This window comes from Varanus komodoensis, unplaced genomic scaffold, assembly GCF_004798865.1.
Source record: "Varanus komodoensis strain SLA01 unplaced genomic scaffold, ASM479886v1 scaffold116, whole genome shotgun sequence".
NCBI lineage: Eukaryota > Metazoa > Chordata > Lepidosauria > Squamata > Varanidae > Varanus > Varanus komodoensis.
The window spans coordinates 738530-756094 of record NW_025335333.1 but is presented as its reverse complement, the minus strand read 5'-3'; the positions used below and the strand labels follow the sequence as shown (position 1 = coordinate 756094).

Below are 17565 nucleotides of genomic sequence, written 5' to 3'. Positions count from 1 at the left end.
CCCCAAAGGCACACACACCTGCAGTCTTGCACCGAAATCCCCCAATCCCTGGAAAACATCGTCCCATAGTTTTCTGACGTTTGGTACTTCACTCGCGTGGTCCAGATTGTTCCTCACTTTTCAGCGCCCAAGCACCGGGCAGCCCGGAGGCGTCGAAGCGGGTCTGTGTGCGATCTTCTGCCATTTGCTTGTCTTTCCCTTGGTCTTCAACCCAGGAGATGTCTGCAGAGGGGGGCTGGTCCAAATGCCCCCCCGACACCCCCCCACACACACACAGCTCAGGGGATCATGTTCCACCAAGGGAAGGAGAAGCGTTCCCGGCAGACGTTGGTGCCGCAGTGGACTTCTCCGGACAGCACATGGTATGAGAAAAAGTCATCGATGAAATCGCAGGTCAGGCCCAGCGGCTCCAGCAGGGAGCGGACCTGCGATTCCAGGCAACACTCTCCGTGGATGATGGGGCCAAAGGGCTTTGGGATCCCCAGGTGTTTCCCCAGGACGAGCATATTCACCTGTGGGGAGTAACAGAGCTGTGGTCTGCATTCAGCTTTCAGCCAAGGATGCCTATACCACGATTTTATCCTTATGGCGACGCATCACCTGCTGACAACCCCACTGCCCCCTACGGGGACACACCGACCCGGAGGCCGCAGTGGATCTGGCTTTCGGCTCCTGAAGTGGCTGCTCAGCTGCCCACAGAGACCCACAAGCAGCTGCACCCATGTTCCCCACCAACTGGCACACCAGTCATACTGCCTCTGGGACTGGAGGAGGCATCTCACCATCAGGACTAGTAACTTGGGATAGCCCTCTCCTCCAAACGGAGTATGTCCAGTCTTCTTCCAGAGCCATCCAAATCGGTGGCCGAGAGGAAGCGGGCTGGCACCATGGATTGGTACACCAGGATATGATCTTGGCCGGTTTATTTTCGATTGCCACTTAGGCCCAAAGGGGATCCTGCCTTTCTCAGCACTCATGCACTGGGCCGACATTTTTCCCAAGCTTGGGTTGTGTCTGACGAAAGAAAATGCTTTCTCCCGCAGAAAGGAAGGCCCTAAAAATGACGGGCGGGCGCAAGAAGGCCCCTCACCATGTCCGGAAATAACGCCATCGCCGTGGAGCCTTCCAGCGTGAAGAGCTGTGGGATGTCGATGATGTCTCGCTCGCTCAGGCCCAGCTCCCGCTTGAGGATATTTCGGTTCCAGTCAATGCAACTCTGGAGGGGAAGAGAAGATGTTTAGGGCAAATGGTCTTCCAGGGTTTCCCTGGAAGGTGCCCAACTTCCGTCTTTGGTGCAGGAGAGCTGGCTGTGTTTTTTCCCCCTACAGGCCACCTCAAAAGGGTTTTTCCTTTAAGTTGGCCTAAAATAAATTCAGATAAATAGCTATTAGAACACTAATAAAACAAAAGCAGTTATGAGGAAATATGGTTTAGAAAATTAGCATGTGACCGCAGAAGAGGTTTTGCCACCTCTTAGCAAGCAAGATCTTTACCTTGCTTTGAAGGTCCCCGTTCTTTGTTAATCTAATACAAAGCTCGGCAAACCACCTTTTAGATCACGCTGAAAGTCCACCAACCACCAACCATCCGGTTTTGAAGGTCAACACCGCACTTCCGCCCCTCTTCATTCTGCCTCACAAAACCAGCTCCGTTGCGGAAAGCAACCTCTCCATTTCGCCTCCGTTCGGCTGCTGTTCGAACTCAGGGCCACATTGAAAAAATGCATTTACAGGCAGAGTGAGGACCAACAGAAGGATAACGCCGAAAAGTATGCCTGGCACGGTCCCCGGGGGTAGTCTGCGTGCAGGTGAGCCGTGCCCACGACCCACCCAGGGGCTGGATCAAGGGGTGGGCTGTGGCATCATCGGAACCCAGACATGGATGCCCAGAAGTGGCTGGCAAGGACGGCGCAAGGCCGATACATTTGGGGTTTGGACCGTGTTGCCCTTCGCAGGTTACCTCCGGGCCACAACCTCGGTTTAGCAACTGAGTCATAGTCACTGCCCGTTCCGTTGCCCGTACGGTTAAAATGACAATGTCACATCACAGTTTATTGGAAAATTAACCTCAGAGCGGCAAGCCGCAGCTTGTGTTCGCTCGCAGCCCTCCTGCTGGCAGTCATGCAATTAACGCGAGCACACCTTCTTCCTCATGTGGCTCCCATAGGATTACAAAGAAGAGGTGTGGGGCCTCTTTGAAAGGACGGTTAAGTGTAAAAATATGTTTGGTTATTGTTTAAAGGGAGTGTCTGTAATCCATGTCAAATTGCCAGCTTGTTAGTGTCCAAATGGTGGCAGGTCAAAGTCATCCGAGACCTATTTAGAACAGATTGCTTGGCACCGGGGCTCTCGTTAAACTGGGCTACTTGGGCACGTAAAGGGGAAATCAGCCCAGCCGGGAGCAGCTCTTCACAAAGGGTTCCTTTATGCAGGCCAACTGGGGCTTCCTTCCTACGACTCCCATGTTCCTTCATTGGCTGTGCTGAGAGGGGCTGATGGGAGCTGTAGGCCAAGTTGCCCACCCTGCTCTCGGAAGTGAGCGCAAGCTTTCAAAACGGACGATATCAAGTATCAATCATAGGATGGTTGCTGAACTAATCCCAAGTCAACCCAAAAATGGTTCTGCTGGCATCGCCCTCCTTTCCCTTTCCCTTTCCGGATCTCCCCCAGAGCCACAGTGGTCCCTTTCCGCTAAGAACACCAGCTTTTTGCCCCCTTGGGTTGTGTGTCGAAATAAGTTTGTAGGTAGCGTTTGTGATTTTTGACACCAGTTTTTGCTCACTTGTGCCGAGACCTTCCCCTTGGCCTCAGTCTTGTCACTGTTCTCCAATTCACCAAGAGGGTGAATCCACTAAATTGCCCCCAAGGGACGGCTGGGAGGCCGGTCCATCTTGGGTGGTGTATTCCAAGGTTAGCACCATTCCTCAAACTGATACAGGTTTATAGTAGCCCAGTGCAAAAACAAGCATCCTGTGTGACAAAAGGTAACATTGCAAAGGCCAGAAGTGGCCGGCTCCCCCGACCTGCTAGGTGTCTTTTGGGATCCCACGACAGGATGCTGGAAAAAATGCCTCATTTTCACTGAGAACGATGGAATATCTGTCTTCAAGTGTTATAAAAAAGCAGATACTGAAGGCAAGAAAACTGAAACAGAAATTGGGGGTGGGGGGTCCTGCTCTTTTTTTTTTTTTTTTTTTTAGCAAAGGGCAATGCAAAACAAAAAAGACCCCTTAGGGAAGTTGTGATGTGGAACCTGTGGCCTTAAGGGAATGGATGCACCTCTTTTCCAAGAAAGGGTGCACAGTGCAGATCGATCGGTACCGGTGCCGTTCCTTCATCCTGAAGCAAAGCTTGCCCTTTCGAACCTGGAGCCGTTCCTCCTCGGCAAAATATTAAACGAAATGATAAAAGGAGCTCTCATGGCATCACCGGCACCAAAGCAACGGGGAAACGGCAAACCTGTGGCTTCCAGCCATGCATAAGTGGCACACTTATTGTTGCTGGGTGAGGTGGAGGACGGAGGTCCATGCTTTAGTCCCACGCCCATGAGGAGGCAGCCTCCAAAAGCTGCTCCAAAGTGGAATTCAACCCCCAGGTGGAAAGGGGCTGAATACGCCTAATACCGAGGAAAGAACCTCTGGAGTCTCCATCAAAGGGCTAACTTCCCGAAAAGAGCTGCAGGCGCAGGACTCCGTTTACCTGCACGTACTTGCTGTCCCCGTGCAAGATCGTGTCTGCCAGGAGATCGTTGACTGTGATTCTGCCCACTCTCCCTAGACCTAGACAGGAAAAGAGGTTTCTTTAGTGGAGCTTGCTGGCTGGGATGGCAGTGAAAATACAGGCCCGGACTCACCTTCAAACAGGGCAGCGTCTCCATAACCTTCTCTCTGCTTCTCTTTGAACAGCTTCAGGCAGGCAGAGGGACTGGCTAAGAGCAACCGAAAACCCTGAGGAGAGCGGAGAGAGGCAGGACACAGGTGAGCTGCGGGGCAGGATCGGGGCATCCGCGCGACCCTCGCGTTGTCTTTCTACCCCCCCACCCACACAGCCCTTAGTTTCCTTGTGGCGATGTGGTGCTGCTTTTGCTCCTGGGAATGAGGCGGAACAACTCACATGGGGACTAGGAACTGGGCTGATGGAGACAAGGAAAGCCCAGCCTTGAAACCCAAGGCCTCCTTAGGAAGGGAAGTCGGTTGCACCGTTTCCCCCCGGAACTGTACCTTCCTGTTGGGTGCGGGAACAAATGTCAGGAACTCGTCCACGTGTCCCACGGTGAGCCAGTCCGAATAGAGCTCCACGGGAGGCTGAACTTTCTGGGCGTAGAGGAAATCGCGGACCACTTTGGCCATCCTCCTGTTGCCAGATCTAGTCATGGGTGGGATGGACACAGGTGAGAGAGAGGAAGGAGAAAGGTGGCGTTACGGAGCAGGTCGCACCCAACCCGGAGTGGAAGAAGTCCTCTAATATAATTCCGGTATCGTACCAGGTTCCCACATGGAGAGGGGCTTGGGGCTCGAGGCCCTGTTTTGCATGTGGGCTGTCTCAGTTTTGATCCCTGGAAGCATCTCCAGGTAGAATGGGGAAAACGCCCCCCGGAGCAGCCTCTGTGCCCCCGCGCATCCCGACAAGTAGGAACGGTCACTGGTCCCAGCATGGGGCTGTCTGTGGGGACGTAAATGCATCGAGAGTACAGAACACGGAAACTGGCTCGTAAGGTGTAACTTTTTGCCCCGTGTTGTGTAATATTTGGAATTTTTGTGTGTGCGTGTTTGCTTTTGCCATTTCTCCAGGTGACCTTGCTCTTGAGAAATTCTCATTGTTGTTTGTTGTGCTTTATCAACACTGCAACAAGATTCTGCCTGTGTGAGCTGGAACATTTCCTCCTGGCAAAAGTGCTGATGCTCCGTTGTGAAATGTAGCTGCTGCTAAAAGCTTTCTAAGCACCTGATTATTTTAGTCCCAGTGGCGCTTTGCTCGGAGGGCATCCCAAAGCGGCTGTCCTGCGAAACTGGTGGCGAATTCGGGAGAGAGAGAAGGAGGGCCCTTCCTCACACAGCAGAGTCGAACTGTGGCGTTTGCTATGGAGCGGCAGCCAGCCACGTGGGTGCTGTCTCTAAGGGGGCACTGGGCAGAGTCATGGGGAAGACGCAATCCATGGCGCCTCGCCTGGATGGGAATAGGCTACCCACAATCCCAGAGGCAGCATGCTGGGGAGCATGGGTGGGAGGTGCTACTGCCCCGCTTGTGGAAGCTCCTGGGCAACTGGTTGGCCACAGTGCTGGACTGGATGGACTCCCTCTCCGCCTGGTCCAGCTCCTGCACTCTTAAATAATTGCTTAGTACATCAAGGGATGCCCTAGGAAACGTGGCCGATGGAGGCTTATTCTGACAGTGTGAATTTGCAAGGGTAACCAAGTGGCAGTCCTCAAAACAACGAGTCACATGCAGCTGTTCCTAATGTTGGCCCCTCTGGAAGCCCTTAAAAAGGCAATTAAAATCGGGCGAACGGTTGCCCCACGGTGGATGCACCCAGACAATGCCAGCCCTGATCCCGCCCCATGACCATCCCGGTTGCCCTTTTCTGCAGCTCGCTAGCCCAGGGAGTCCCCTCACCCAGGAAAACTGCTGCCGATGAGGATCCTTCCCAGTGGATATTGCTTCCCTTTGACCGTCACAGGAGGGCTGACGTCCAGGTTCCCAAATGAGTCGAGGCCAGAGACGTAGCCATCCCTGGGTTCTCGGGTCACATACCCGAAATCAGGGCCCTCGAAGGGAATAACACAGTGGACATGTAAAGCACAAGCGGATTACTGAGGAGCGATATTTCCCAGAAAGCTGAATCGTCCCCCTCCTGTCTGTGCCTCACGGCGGCCCTTCTTTTCCAGAAGAGGCCGAAGATGTTTTGCTGATTTTGCCCTAAGAGCCCGGAGGGGCCGGTGCAAAGGACCTCCTCTGTGGGTGGCAGTCTGTCTGTGGAGACTCGCCGGGCCGCTGCATTAAGGTTTTTAGCTGCATGGGTGGCTTTCTGGGGACGTGGTCCTGGCCTCCAGCACCACCCCTGTTTGGATGCCAAAGAGGGACGGGTTCGAGTGTGGGGCCCAGGACTTAGCATCTCAGGCCAGTTGCTCTTCTCCGGTCTCATCGGAGTCCCTTCTGGAAAAGGAGTGTTTTGTGACCAGCCGTACCCACCGTGGCGGCCACCTTACGAATGGGCAAGCCCTCCCGCTCACCAGGGCAGCCATTTTGTGAGAGTGCCCACGACCATCTTTCAGCATTCCCAATGTGCCCAGTGACTCATAAGGGTTGGAGACCCCAGGTCATTGTGTGGGCAGATGCAGGGTGGGGAGGGAGGGATTTTGAAGGCAGATGTGAAGGCAGGGTGCCTCTTCTGGGGACACCAAGGGGAAGGGCCTTCTCTCCGTAACAGAGCCAGCGAAAGAGGGAGGCCAGGCGCTCCTGGCTTACCAGAATCTTCTTGAAAGGAAACTCCTTGAGGCCTCTGTTTCTTGGAGAGTCGAAGACCACGGGGAAGGACTTGTGGGGCGCCTGCACGTAGCCAAACTCAATTTCATCCTGTTGGTGGAAGTCCATCGCGTCCGCGTTTCCATTCCAGGAAAAAGGCAGAATATAAAAATGAATGCGATAGGATTGCCTGACAGATTGTTTCGACTTTACTGTCACTGTGAAAACGGCCATTAACGAGAAAAGGGAGGTGGTGGCCACGCTCTGCCAGGCCCGTGCACAGGCTCATCCGGGTGAACACAGGCAAGCCACCCCAGTGCACCCCCCGACTGGCTGGTCTGGGTGCGCGGAGGCTGGCTTTTTAAAATCCCCCTTTTTTATAGGAGAGGCCTCCGTGGCAGCGGAAGCTCCCTGCCCGCACAACCTCAAGGCGGCTACCTGGATCCAGCGGTCTCCCCGATTCTCGACCTCCGGGCAAATCGTCAGCTTGCAATTGGCTTTCTTCGCCAGGACTTTGATAGCCTTCAAGAAGGCCTGGTTGGGGTGGTGACCTTCCTTAATGCTGGAGGAAGAGGAAGAGGAGGAGGATTAACATAGGACGGTTTCATTCATTTGGAAGGCATCCACCCTGCCTCATCTGCAGCATTACATCCCAAGCTGGTTTAGCGCCAGTCTCTCCTCCTGCCCACTCATGGTGGCACTGGTGAAGCTGCAGTCCCTCGCATTGAAATCCACGGTCCCAGCGAGGTCCAATTCAGCATCGGAACTCAGGACCGCCCAGATGGTCCCCATCTTTACCACACACTGGTTGCAGCCCCCTTCAGCTTTCCTACACGAGGGTCTTAATCCGTCGCATCTACTTCTGGTTTTAACACAGAACCGAGCTTTTCTGTGACATAGCCTCTTACCAGCACGGTGCTGTAGCAGAGTCATGTAAACCCACGAGTCAAAAAACAGTTTCTTCTGTTTTTGAGTTAAACCCTATGTTTTCCCCGCTGTCTTAAAAAAACAAAAACAAATTCTCAGTGGAGACACAGAGGCTAAACTGGAGGGTTGCACAGAAAGGACCCGCAAACATCTGAAGTAGGAAGAGATGAGCTTCGTGTACAGCATGAGACACCCCTCAAAACGAACTCTCATCCTGCATTTTTTTTTACCTGCAGACAAACAGCTCCAGGGGCTTCATGGTGTTGGGGGTCATTATCCAGGGAGCCACCCGGAACACCACGGTGTCCGTGAATACCGGGGTGGCCGGCAGATTCTGTGCAGAGGAAATGTGGCAGGGAGAGAAGAGGGAGAAGAGGGCGTGAAGTCAGGACTCCGCGCTGCATCCTGGGCTCGAAAGCCACAAGAAAAAAGAGCCAGATGGGCGGCCACTGAGCTCTCTTGCCCGTTCAGTCCAGAGCTGCCCCCACAGATCGACTTCCCAGCCACTTTCTGCGGGGCTTCCCAGCAGACCTGCCGGTATCCGTGGCGTCTTGGAGGCAGCCCTTGCAGGGCGGAGGGCCAGCCAGTTTTGATGCGTGGGGGTCCTGCTGCCCCTGCTGCCCCGCCTGGCATCCCCCGGTCCCTCTGGGCTGAGCTGCCGTGTTCACCCTGCCTGGTGTGCGGTGGTGTTGGCCAGCAATGAGGTGTGTCACCGTGAGCTCTGCGTGCTGCCGCTTAACTTTGGAACGGCTCGGCCTCGAAGGGGCAGCGCAGACCCAAACGACCTGCTCCCGGCAGAGACGGGAGCTGCTGGCTCTGGATATGGATGGATGCAGCTCATGAAACTTTGGCCCGGCCTGGCAACATGGACCCTTATGGCTCGAGGACCTACGTTTCAGATGTTCTGCTCCAGCAATGACAAGCATCCTCGAGGTATCAGGGACTGAACCCGGGACCATCGGAGAGTGGTGGCCACGACGTCATTGCTGAATCGGGGCTTTGCAGGGGATCCTGGCTAAACCATCACTCCGGCCAGGTGCCGGAGGCCTGAGGATGGGCTGAGACGGACCCCTTCCTCCCTGCCACCAGCCCCTCGGGATGGTACCTGGCTAGACTGATCCAGAAGGGTGGCATGCAGAGAAACCAGGCCCTTGAAGCCCGCGTCAGGGAAGGCAAGCCCCTCCACATAGAAGGTGTGCTGAGCTCTCCCGTCCGTGCTTCTCACCACGTAGGACAGCTTGTCAGACCCCAAGACGTGCTCATAGTTGGACGGCGGTGAATCCCCTGCAGTGGAGGTGGGCAGCCGAGCGTCAGCTGGGTCTGCAAGCAGTCGGGAAAGGTAGGCGGGAGGGGAAGGTCATCAAAGGCCACGGGGTCTTAGGCTATCTCTCCCTCTAGCACCCCGACATCCCCTGAAAATGTGGAGGAGGGTTTTTAAATGGGCTCAAAGGTACTGCATGGATTAGCTTTCTCTAACCCATTGGAGTTACAGTCATCTCTGGGGAAGCTGGCTGGGGATGATGGGAGAGCTCTAGCGGGTTTGTGAGCAGCCAAAAAGTCCACAAGGAGAACCGAAAAAGCAGAGGGAGCCATTCCCCTGGTTTGCAGGACCTTAAAGGCCAGATCATAATCTGGTTTTGCTTTGTTGAGAAAAATTTGGGGAGCCCTGAAAACTTAGGGGGCAGCGGCACAACAAACAGCACAGGCCCATAGTCCCCCACATCTGGGGGGCACCAGTCTGCGGAGGGCAGGGGCAGACCTGCTGACCTACTTTGTCAGTGCTTGGAATAAAAGGCATGTGCCTTGGGCAGGAGAGACGCTCCATCGTTAATTAAGGAAACAATCCAGCCCCTCTGGGTCTGCTTCAGTCCTCAGCCCCCAAGGCGCATCCGTCTCCGCAGCACTGGCCAGGCGAGAATTCATTGCCAGTGACGGGCAACTTGCCGTTAGCATGGAAGACTCTCACTTTGCCTGCATCGAACACCGAGGTGTGCAGAACCAGCTTGTGGGTGCTGAAGACGCCGGCGGGGCCATGGGTGTTCAGGAGCACCAGGGACAAATCTTGCAGATCTTAGGAAGAGAAAAGGTAGAGGCCGGTGTGCCAGCGTTCTGGCCCAAGTCACGGAGGTCTGACATGAAAGGGACGTACACACCCACTCAAAATTCCTTGCAAGCTACGCTTGGAGCTGTGCTTTGGGACTCTTTCATGTTGCAAAATGACCTAAGAGGTCTCTGTCTCCACCACAGAAAACGTCTTGCATTGTGGGTTTCTCTCTCCCCACCCGGCCTTGTGAACACAAGACATGGGAATTGCACGTGGAGAGGACATGCATGGAAATGGCTGGGATTTTTTAAAAACTTTTTTCCACGGGGCCACGGAACCTGCACATTAACTCTACATAGGTAAGGCCTGCTGGACTGATGCATTTGCCAGTTTACTAGGTAAAAATGGTTGTGCCTGAACAATGAACTTTCTGGGTCGGAACTCCAGACAGCTGCCAGCTCCTGGGAGCAGGGATAACGTAATGTAACTGGGAGTCAGGCCAAAGCAAAAAGAAAGGCGCCTGAGCCGCAACACTGCCTCCTTGGTGTGTCTCTGTCTGGTGTTTTGGGGCGTGCTGGGTGAGGGCGGGTCAGTGCCTGGTCACCTCTACCCCTCGGGGCTTTGCAAGGTGGAGAAGGGGCACCAGGTGAGTCATCTCAGCTCCTTGCCAGAGGGAAAGGGGCCCAATAAAGGGGTAAGAAGGAATAAAAGAAGAAACTTCCTAGGAGTGCCTGCAGCATCACAGATTACAAAAATTTAAACCCCCCAGCTCAAACCGAAGGGAAATGGGCCTTCTGCCACCCAGAGCACAACACTGTTTCCCTGTGTTGCACGTCTTGAATAAAAGTCTGTTATTTCTTCCCTTTGAATCGGCGGCTGTCAGTGTACTCGCTTGCCTTTGGTCCGTGGTGGGCCACCTGGCTGCCACGCAGGGGTGTTTCTACATTGCTAGATTTTGTTATGTTGCAGGCAGGCCCAAAGGATGAGGGTTGGTCTGTGAAACGGTGAAAGAGCGCGGCAAAATGGGCACCTCTGAGACTCCACCGGTCCCTAACTCAGCTTTTTTTTCTCTGCCATTTTACAGAGCCCGCCCTTTCCCCGGTCTCGGAGCCAAATAGAAGCCCTTTTGGAAAGCGGAAAGAGTTCCACAAAAAAGCAGCCATGCAACCCACATGGCAAGAGAGGCGGCCAATCCAACGGCGAAGGACCGCTTCTCAAGAGTGGCCATAGGATGCCAGGACAGCCACGTGATGGTTTTCCTTCCTGGCTAAAGTCGTGTCCAGGTGCTTCATGTCACCTGGCGCGTACCTGCGTGGGATCGCACGTAAGGGTAAGCGTTGTCCATGTTCCCAGAGCTCGGGCCGTCCCGGTCACAATTCACTAGTAAAATGGCTCCTTCACCATTTGGGCCCCACGTCCATTTTGTCTGTGGAGGGAAGAGGAGGGAGAAAGCCGATGAATTTGACCTCTCCCTCTAACGAGGGGCAGATGCTAACGTGCCTTGATGGCTTCACGTTTGTCTGGACTCTCTCAGATACCACTTTGGGGAGGTGGTCCTCTTTTCTTGCGGCATTCATACAACCGGTTTCCCCCAGGTCCGTTCAGGAACCAGCATGATTTGAACCAAGCGGTGGGAGCAGACGCACTTGGTCGGTCTCCTTTTCAAGGAGGCCACTTCCTTTTCCTTTCACTGTTATATTTATACCATTCCCTTTTCCCTCCTGCAAGGAAAACAGTGTGCTTTGCACGGTCCCTTTGCTCCGTTCCACCTGATCCTCACAGCAGCCCAGTTACCCAGCGAGCTTCACGCAGGCCTGAGGAGCAGAACATTTGACCCACGTCCCAGAAAACAATCTGACCTCAGCACTGCATGGCTCCACAAAAGGCTTTCCGGGCCCCATTCAGCAGTAAAGTCGTCAAAGGAAATTTTTACAAGAGCAATTTAGCCTCTTTCACTGGCTCTACATAAAGATAAAGTGATGGGTGAAGTAAAACTAATCTCACATTTCAACGGGAGGACCCATTTTCCTTACAGCCATTTCTGGATGGATTTCTTGAGTTGTAACCTTCATTCAATTTCCCGGCTACATCTGTCCTGAAAGGGACCAGGAGGAACCTTTTCCTAATCGAATGGGCTCCTCTGTTTTGACCCCCACTGCAGGTATATGGACTCAGCCCCCTATTATTTAAAGCAAAAGATTTATCCTTGACCTTGTTGGTTGCGTTGCTCTCCACCACTCCATTTCGACTGGTGTCAGCCTCCAGGGAGATGGCTAAGAAATAACCCAGAGTTAAATGTTAGTTACATCCTTGACGCTGAGCCGAAATACTTGGTGAATGGACCACCAGCCAGGCCTCTCCTGAGAACAGCAACCCCTCAAGCCCAGGAAGGCTCCGGGTCCCATCGGTGGGAGACCCACAAGTCGCTCCTGCTCCCATGTGGAGGCTGACGAAGGTCACTTGAGATGCCAAGCCCGGCATCAAGGATGCCTCTCGGAGGCAGCCTGGCAGCTCTTCCTTTCCTGATGGCCACGCCTGTCTCCAGAAGGACCGCAGGGCAGAGAGGTTCTGGGGCACTTCACGACTCACCCATGGAAGTGACGTGCAGCCAGGCGCTGGCGATGAGGGTCGTCCCTCCTGGTCCGTAATAGGAAACGCGCACCTGCCGAAGAAGAGGCCGAGCCGGTCACTCGCAGCTGCTGCTCCCAGATCAGCAGGGCTTGTCCCAGGCTCTTCTGCCCTCCGCCCCAAAGGGCCAGCCGCTGACCTCGCTTCCGGGTGTCCCGCCGCCTCCCGCTCACCTTGTTGTCGTTGACGGTGCTGCTGGGTCCGTTCAGGGCCACCGTGACCTCCACGTCGGAGTGGAGCGGCCACCGACCGGCCCCTCCAGGCGCCGTGACCAGCGTTGGGCTGTAGACCACGTAGACTTTGAGGCCGGAGGTCCCCCGGACGTCGAAGGTCTCAGCGCCCTGCGGGGCGGACCTGTGGCCAAATCATACCCCGCCAGGAAGTGCTTAGCCAGATCGGCCGTGCTGGACAGCTGGGCGCAGCAGCTTGTAAACCCTGCTTGCCCACCTGGTCCCAGGCACCTGCAGGGACCCAGCTCGCTGCCCCCACGGTAGAGCACGGGGGCCAGCCGTGGAGCCGAGGGACGTGTGAGCAGGTGGGCGAGCGGACAGTGGCTTCCCTCCTCCTCCCTGACAGCACTGCTGCGTGGGCCAGAGGGAGCAGCAGGCGACAAGCAGGTTGTAGGGGGGGGGGGCACTCGGGGGGCTCATGCGCCCCTTGGTGGGACTGGCCCTGAATGGTCTGCACCCCCCCTTTGTGGGCCGCAGGGGACCGCCTCGGGGGCCAAACCGAGCCAGGCTGTGAACCGTGCAAATGCCATTCCACACGCGAGTTTGGTTTTAAGCCAGGTGGGACCACAAGAGTGAGGGGGGTGCCGAATCCCACCCCCCACCGGCCGTGCCAGCAGTAATCCCCGAGGCCCCTTGCTTGCCCCCACCCCCATCTGCTGCCATCTGCAGGTATTTTGACGTGCATTCCAACATCGGGGGCAGAATTGCCCCCCCCCCGCCTAATTTGGCCCGAAGGTCATCCAAACTGAAGCTGCAGCCGCAGTGAAATCTCGTTGGGCTGCCTCAGTCCGGCTATTCGGGCTTTCCGAGTAGGGCTTCGTACCTTCGGGGAAACGGACTAATACCCATTTGCTTTGATTTTTTAAAGCCTCTCCCAATTAAGTAAGGAGTTTTTATTCCTGTGAGGTGCTGCTGCTTTTACACTGTCATCAAAACCATCTGAAAGCAAGTGAGTGAGAGAGGAGGGAGGGAGGAAATGAGAGAGAGATCTTAAGGGAACGAGGGTGTATATCTGTGGCAAGATATATAGCAGGCTTCTGAAATTATAGATTATTCTTTTTTTTTCTTTTTGCCATCTTTCCCACTCTTTCTGTGTTCTCTGCCTAGCACCATCGAAACCTTGGCAGCTGCTTGTAAGGAGATATATTAATCTGTCAGCACACAGAATTTAAAAGGGGAGAGAGAGACAATAATTCTAACCATAAACCCATGTAATAGCTTCTTTTCTTGCAGTCTGGTTCTGCCGGATTTACGATCTGTAAAAGTGCACCCATGAACCATGATTCCTAGAGCTAGTCATGTTCAGCAGAGCAGCAAAAAGGGGGAAAGAAACCCTAACTCATTTACAGGCCCAAATAGGTGCTTTTATTTTATTTTATTTTTTTATGCTAATACTTTTTTCCCATGGATGTGGCGCAACCGAGTTCAGTTCCTACGTCTCCTGCCATCCTGAGTGTTTGGACCGGATGAACAAATACTACAATGGATGGAATAAAATGGAATACACATCCAATTAAAATCACTCTGCATTTGTTTTACCCGCAGCTGCCTCCACCCCGAGAGCCAGGCTGAACAGCCCACGAAGCACGGATCAGGAGACTTGGGCAAGGGTATGGATGGGAAGGAGCTTGGGGTGGCCCTTCGAGCGGCAAGCCCACTTCAGAGCACGCTCTCGGGATGCTGGCCGTGGGTCCGGCCATGGGGCTGTGGGAAGGGATCGGTTACCACGCCGGCGCGTCTGCTTGGAGGCTTCCTCGTCGTCTCGACAGTGGCGCCTGCGTTCCCCTCTGGGGCTGATCCAGTTTGCGGAGCCCCAAGCCGACAGGTTTCCCGGACGGCCGCACCCCTTTCTCCCAGTCCTCGCTGGTTTCCCGGCTTTGGTGCCCTTCCCGCCATTCTGGAAGGTCGGAATGCCTCCGCATGGCCCCCCGCTGGCAGAAGAGCAATGAGCTTCGCCAGGCTGGTATGTCGAGCCTCTTGACCCCTCCCCTCTTGTCTCCAGGCCCCCCGAGTGTGGGCACGCAGCCCCCGAGAGCTTCCCCGGATGGAATGTGGTTCAGTACCCCTGCTGTGCGGGAATAGCAGTGGGACATTTATGGGGAGACGTGCGCTTCACTGATTCGACCCATCTGCCCACGCATCCAGGCAGGTTGAAATGTAGCTTTGGGCCTGCCAAATTAACAGTCCGCTGCCCAGAACACCCAGTTGGACGTCTGCCTTGGAAAGGTGCCCTGCCTTGGCAGAGGCTCCGCTCCCCTGGCCCACGGAGGGCTCTCTCGCAGTTCTCCATGCAGTCAAGCAGAAGTGAGCTTCCGAAAAGAAGGACGGACAGAAGTTCAGATGCCCTTCAGACCCCTGTTGGCCACTCCACTTCAGTACTTACGGCCCATCCACCCCCCAAGCTGAGCACCTTAGAGGAGCTGCTGGTGTCAAGAGACCCTGAGGCAGATCTGGAGGACAAGGTAGGCGTATCGCGAGCGGAGCCGGCTGGAGCCAGGGGTCAGGCTAGATGGCCCGGGAGGCCCCTTCTGACTCGCTCAGTTTCCATGTTTCTGTGCCTTGCGCTTCGTGGCACCTCTGCGCCAGCTCCCACTCTCTGGCCATAGGCCACTCAGAGGAGGGATCTGGCCCACGCCCTAAGAATCTCGGAATCACAGAAGAGTGGAGTTGGGAGGGCCATGGAGGCCGTCGCAGGACGCCACGCCACGCCACGCCACGCCACACGGTTGGCCTTGTCCGCACCAGGCCCCCTCTTACCCTTTGACGTCTATGGAGACTTCGGTGCCCAGCACGCAGACCACGTAGCTGGGCTGCTCGGTGGACAGCCGGATGACTCTCTGCTTGGTCGCCATCGTCCCCGCACGGAGCAAGCAGGGGCCGAGAGCCACAGTCTTGCGGGCTGCGCCTCGTTCTCTCCCTCCGCCGTTCGAGGGACAGGCTGCTCGCCTCCCTCGGCAGTTTTGCTTTTATATGCTGTTGGACTGGGAGGGAGAGTGAGGAGGAGGCCCAGCGCTCCCCAAACCTCAGCCCGGGTCTGCAGCTATTCTTACAGCTGGGCGGCATGTGAGGGCGTTGGATCGCTAGGGAGGTCACTCTTTTAACCAAACAGGCAGGTCCTCTGGCTGGGGAAATGCTATAATTTAAGCTATTTGTGTGCTCTTCCTGGCTGATTACTCAGAATGCTATCAAGGTGTTTGGTTTGCGAGGTGAAGCAGGGCAGCGGCGCGAAGGAGCCTTGCCTTGCCTTGCCTTGCCTTGACTCGCCTCGCCATGCAGAGCCTCCAGTCCCTTCAGACAGCCAGCGGGAAGAAGCCCAGCAACGGACCCTTCCTTCCTTCTGCATTTTCCTTCCGACGGGACGTGGGGCTGCACCTAAATTCCCAGCACTGGGTTCGCAGCCCGTACGGTTTGCTTTTTGCTGCTTGGTGCTCCCAGGAGGATGCAGAACTGTTATGGAAAGAAATGATGAAAATGTGCCAAGACCCACCTGCACCCTCCTCCTCCTACTCCGAGCAGCTTGTTAAAATTCCGTGCGCTGCTTAATGCGTGATCCCTGTATCCGCCGGTAGCACCCACAGCTCCGATAACTTTCTGTCGGCCTCTGACAGTTCACCAAGGGCTTCCTTTGGAAAGCGCGTTTCACAGACTTGTGGCAACCAAATTTATCACTGGCAAAAGCACCCAGCTTTGCACAGGTCCAAATAGCTCCTGGTTGGATGGAGCCCTGCCCTCCAGCAGAAGCTGGACACACCGAGCCCGAACGAGTCCTGCTAGTGCCCTTGGGCTGGGCTTCTGCTGCAGGGGACACCTCTAGCCCCCCGAGAGAGGAGTCTGCCTCTCCGTCTCCAGCCGAGGGGTGGCCCTCTGCCAAGGGGAGGTGCCAGCGACTGTCCCTCGGCAGGCCGCCTCCCCGGCTCCAGACGGCACAGACTGCAAAGCCAGCCCTGCTTAGGGAACCCTGCTAACTGGAGACTGTATGGTGGGCATCGGCCAGACAGTCCTGTTAGCATGGATTAAAGTGAAAGAGCGTGCCTTTCGGACGTAATAGCCCTTAGCATGCATGCCCATTTCAGGGGCCTCTGTGCCAGAGTCTTCCAGTCCACGGCACAGACAGACAGACAGACAGACATCCTCTCTTATGGTCATAGACTGAGCAATAAAAATGGGGATTATGGGGCTTGTGCTCCAAAAGGCTGGGTGGTGTCAGCTTGGGAAGGCTTCAAGCACCTGCCCCGCCCAGCACTGCAGGGTTGTGATCCCCCTGGGCCCCTTCCAGAAACATTTTTGCCCGGTATGCCAGGCTGCACGGGCATGCGAAGCGCCTGGAAACGCCGCTTGGCAAAGGACACTTTGTCCTCTTCATTCAGGAGAAGCAGCCCTGCTCGTCCGTGGAGTGAAGAAGACCACTATCCTGTCCGCACCTGAAAGCCGCCCCAGAGCCAACCCTGACAAAGTGGATTCTCCTTGACCCCTGAAAAATCGCCTTCCCAGCCAGCCTCCTCCCCCTGAAGAAGCCGCAAGAAGTCGTCTTTGGTCTTTAAAAAGAAGCACCCGTAACTTCCCATCTGAGCAACCTCGTAACCTCCTCTCCACACAGCAACCCAATTACCTTAGTAAAACAAAGACTGTTCAGGCCATTGCTCAGAGCAGCCGCTCCCCGTTTTAATGATCTCAGGGCAAGCTGCTGAGAAAACTGGCTCTCTTTTGAGGGCCGGTGTAGGATTCCGATTTCTGAGAGCACCGAAGTCATTGCTTCGTCACAGCTAAGGTGGCAGGGATTATAACTTGGGCGGACAGGCGCCTGGCAGGTGCGCACGGAGCATCTTGAGATGCAGCCGAGTTGGGAGGAAGGGCAGGCAGGGAGACGTCGGTGGGCTTCGAAGTCTGTCGCTGGAACCGCTTCGGCCCTCGAGGCTCGTGAGACGAGCCGTGCTGAAATACTCTTTGTTTATACTCTCATTCATATGCTGCCTATTCCCCTTGTCTCAAGGCGGCTTACAATAAGGAGAAAAACAGATATGAAATCAAAGTAAAACGTCATTATCAAGATTGAAAACCTAGCAATAATACCCAGACGAATTAGTTATTAGACCAGAGGCCTCTCTCATCCAGGGCTTTGCTCGTCTTTCTCAAGATGGGCCTGTCTTGCCTTAAATCCCTCTGTAACCCAGGGCCAAGCTGGCCGCTTCCCTCCGTGCACCTGGGCAGCCCGAGAGCTGCAGGAGCCCCGCTGGTGGCTCAGGCGGCACGCAGCCGGGACACAGCGTGGCCGCGA

At 55.3% G+C, this 17565-nt stretch overlaps 1 protein-coding gene across 1 annotated transcript; it reads right to left on the bottom strand.

Moving 5' to 3' along the window:
• Window positions 1–278: 278 nt before the first annotated feature.
• Window positions 279–15142, bottom strand: LOC123018800 (protein-arginine deiminase type-3-like). The gene is made up of 16 exons (XM_044421175.1): window positions 15048–15142; window positions 12234–12414; window positions 12022–12094; window positions 11644–11705; window positions 10741–10858; window positions 9333–9458; window positions 8494–8672; window positions 7619–7722; window positions 6900–7023; window positions 6465–6572; window positions 5613–5764; window positions 4220–4364; window positions 3853–3946; window positions 3699–3772; window positions 1091–1216; window positions 279–512 (listed from the first exon to the last, which is right to left on the bottom strand). The coding sequence occupies exons 1-16, from the start codon at window positions 15140–15142 to the stop codon at window positions 279–281; spliced, it is 1995 nt and encodes a 664-aa protein (XP_044277110.1).
• Window positions 15143–17565: the final 2423 nt, after the last annotated feature.

Excerpts from the sequence above, each read along its gene's own strand:
- LOC123018800 (XM_044421175.1), bottom strand. The coding sequence starts at position 15,142 with ATGGCGACCAAGCAGAGAGTCATCCGGCTGTCCACCGAGCAGCCCAGC. Across the intron at positions 9,459-10,740 it reads TTACGTGCGATCCCACGCAG|ATCTGCAAGATTTGTCCCTG; the intron begins GTACGCGCCAGG and ends TCTCTTCCTAAG. Across the intron at positions 8,673-9,332 it reads GAGAGTCTTCCATGCTAACG|GGGATTCACCGCCGTCCAAC; the intron begins GCAAGTTGCCCG and ends CCTCCACTGCAG.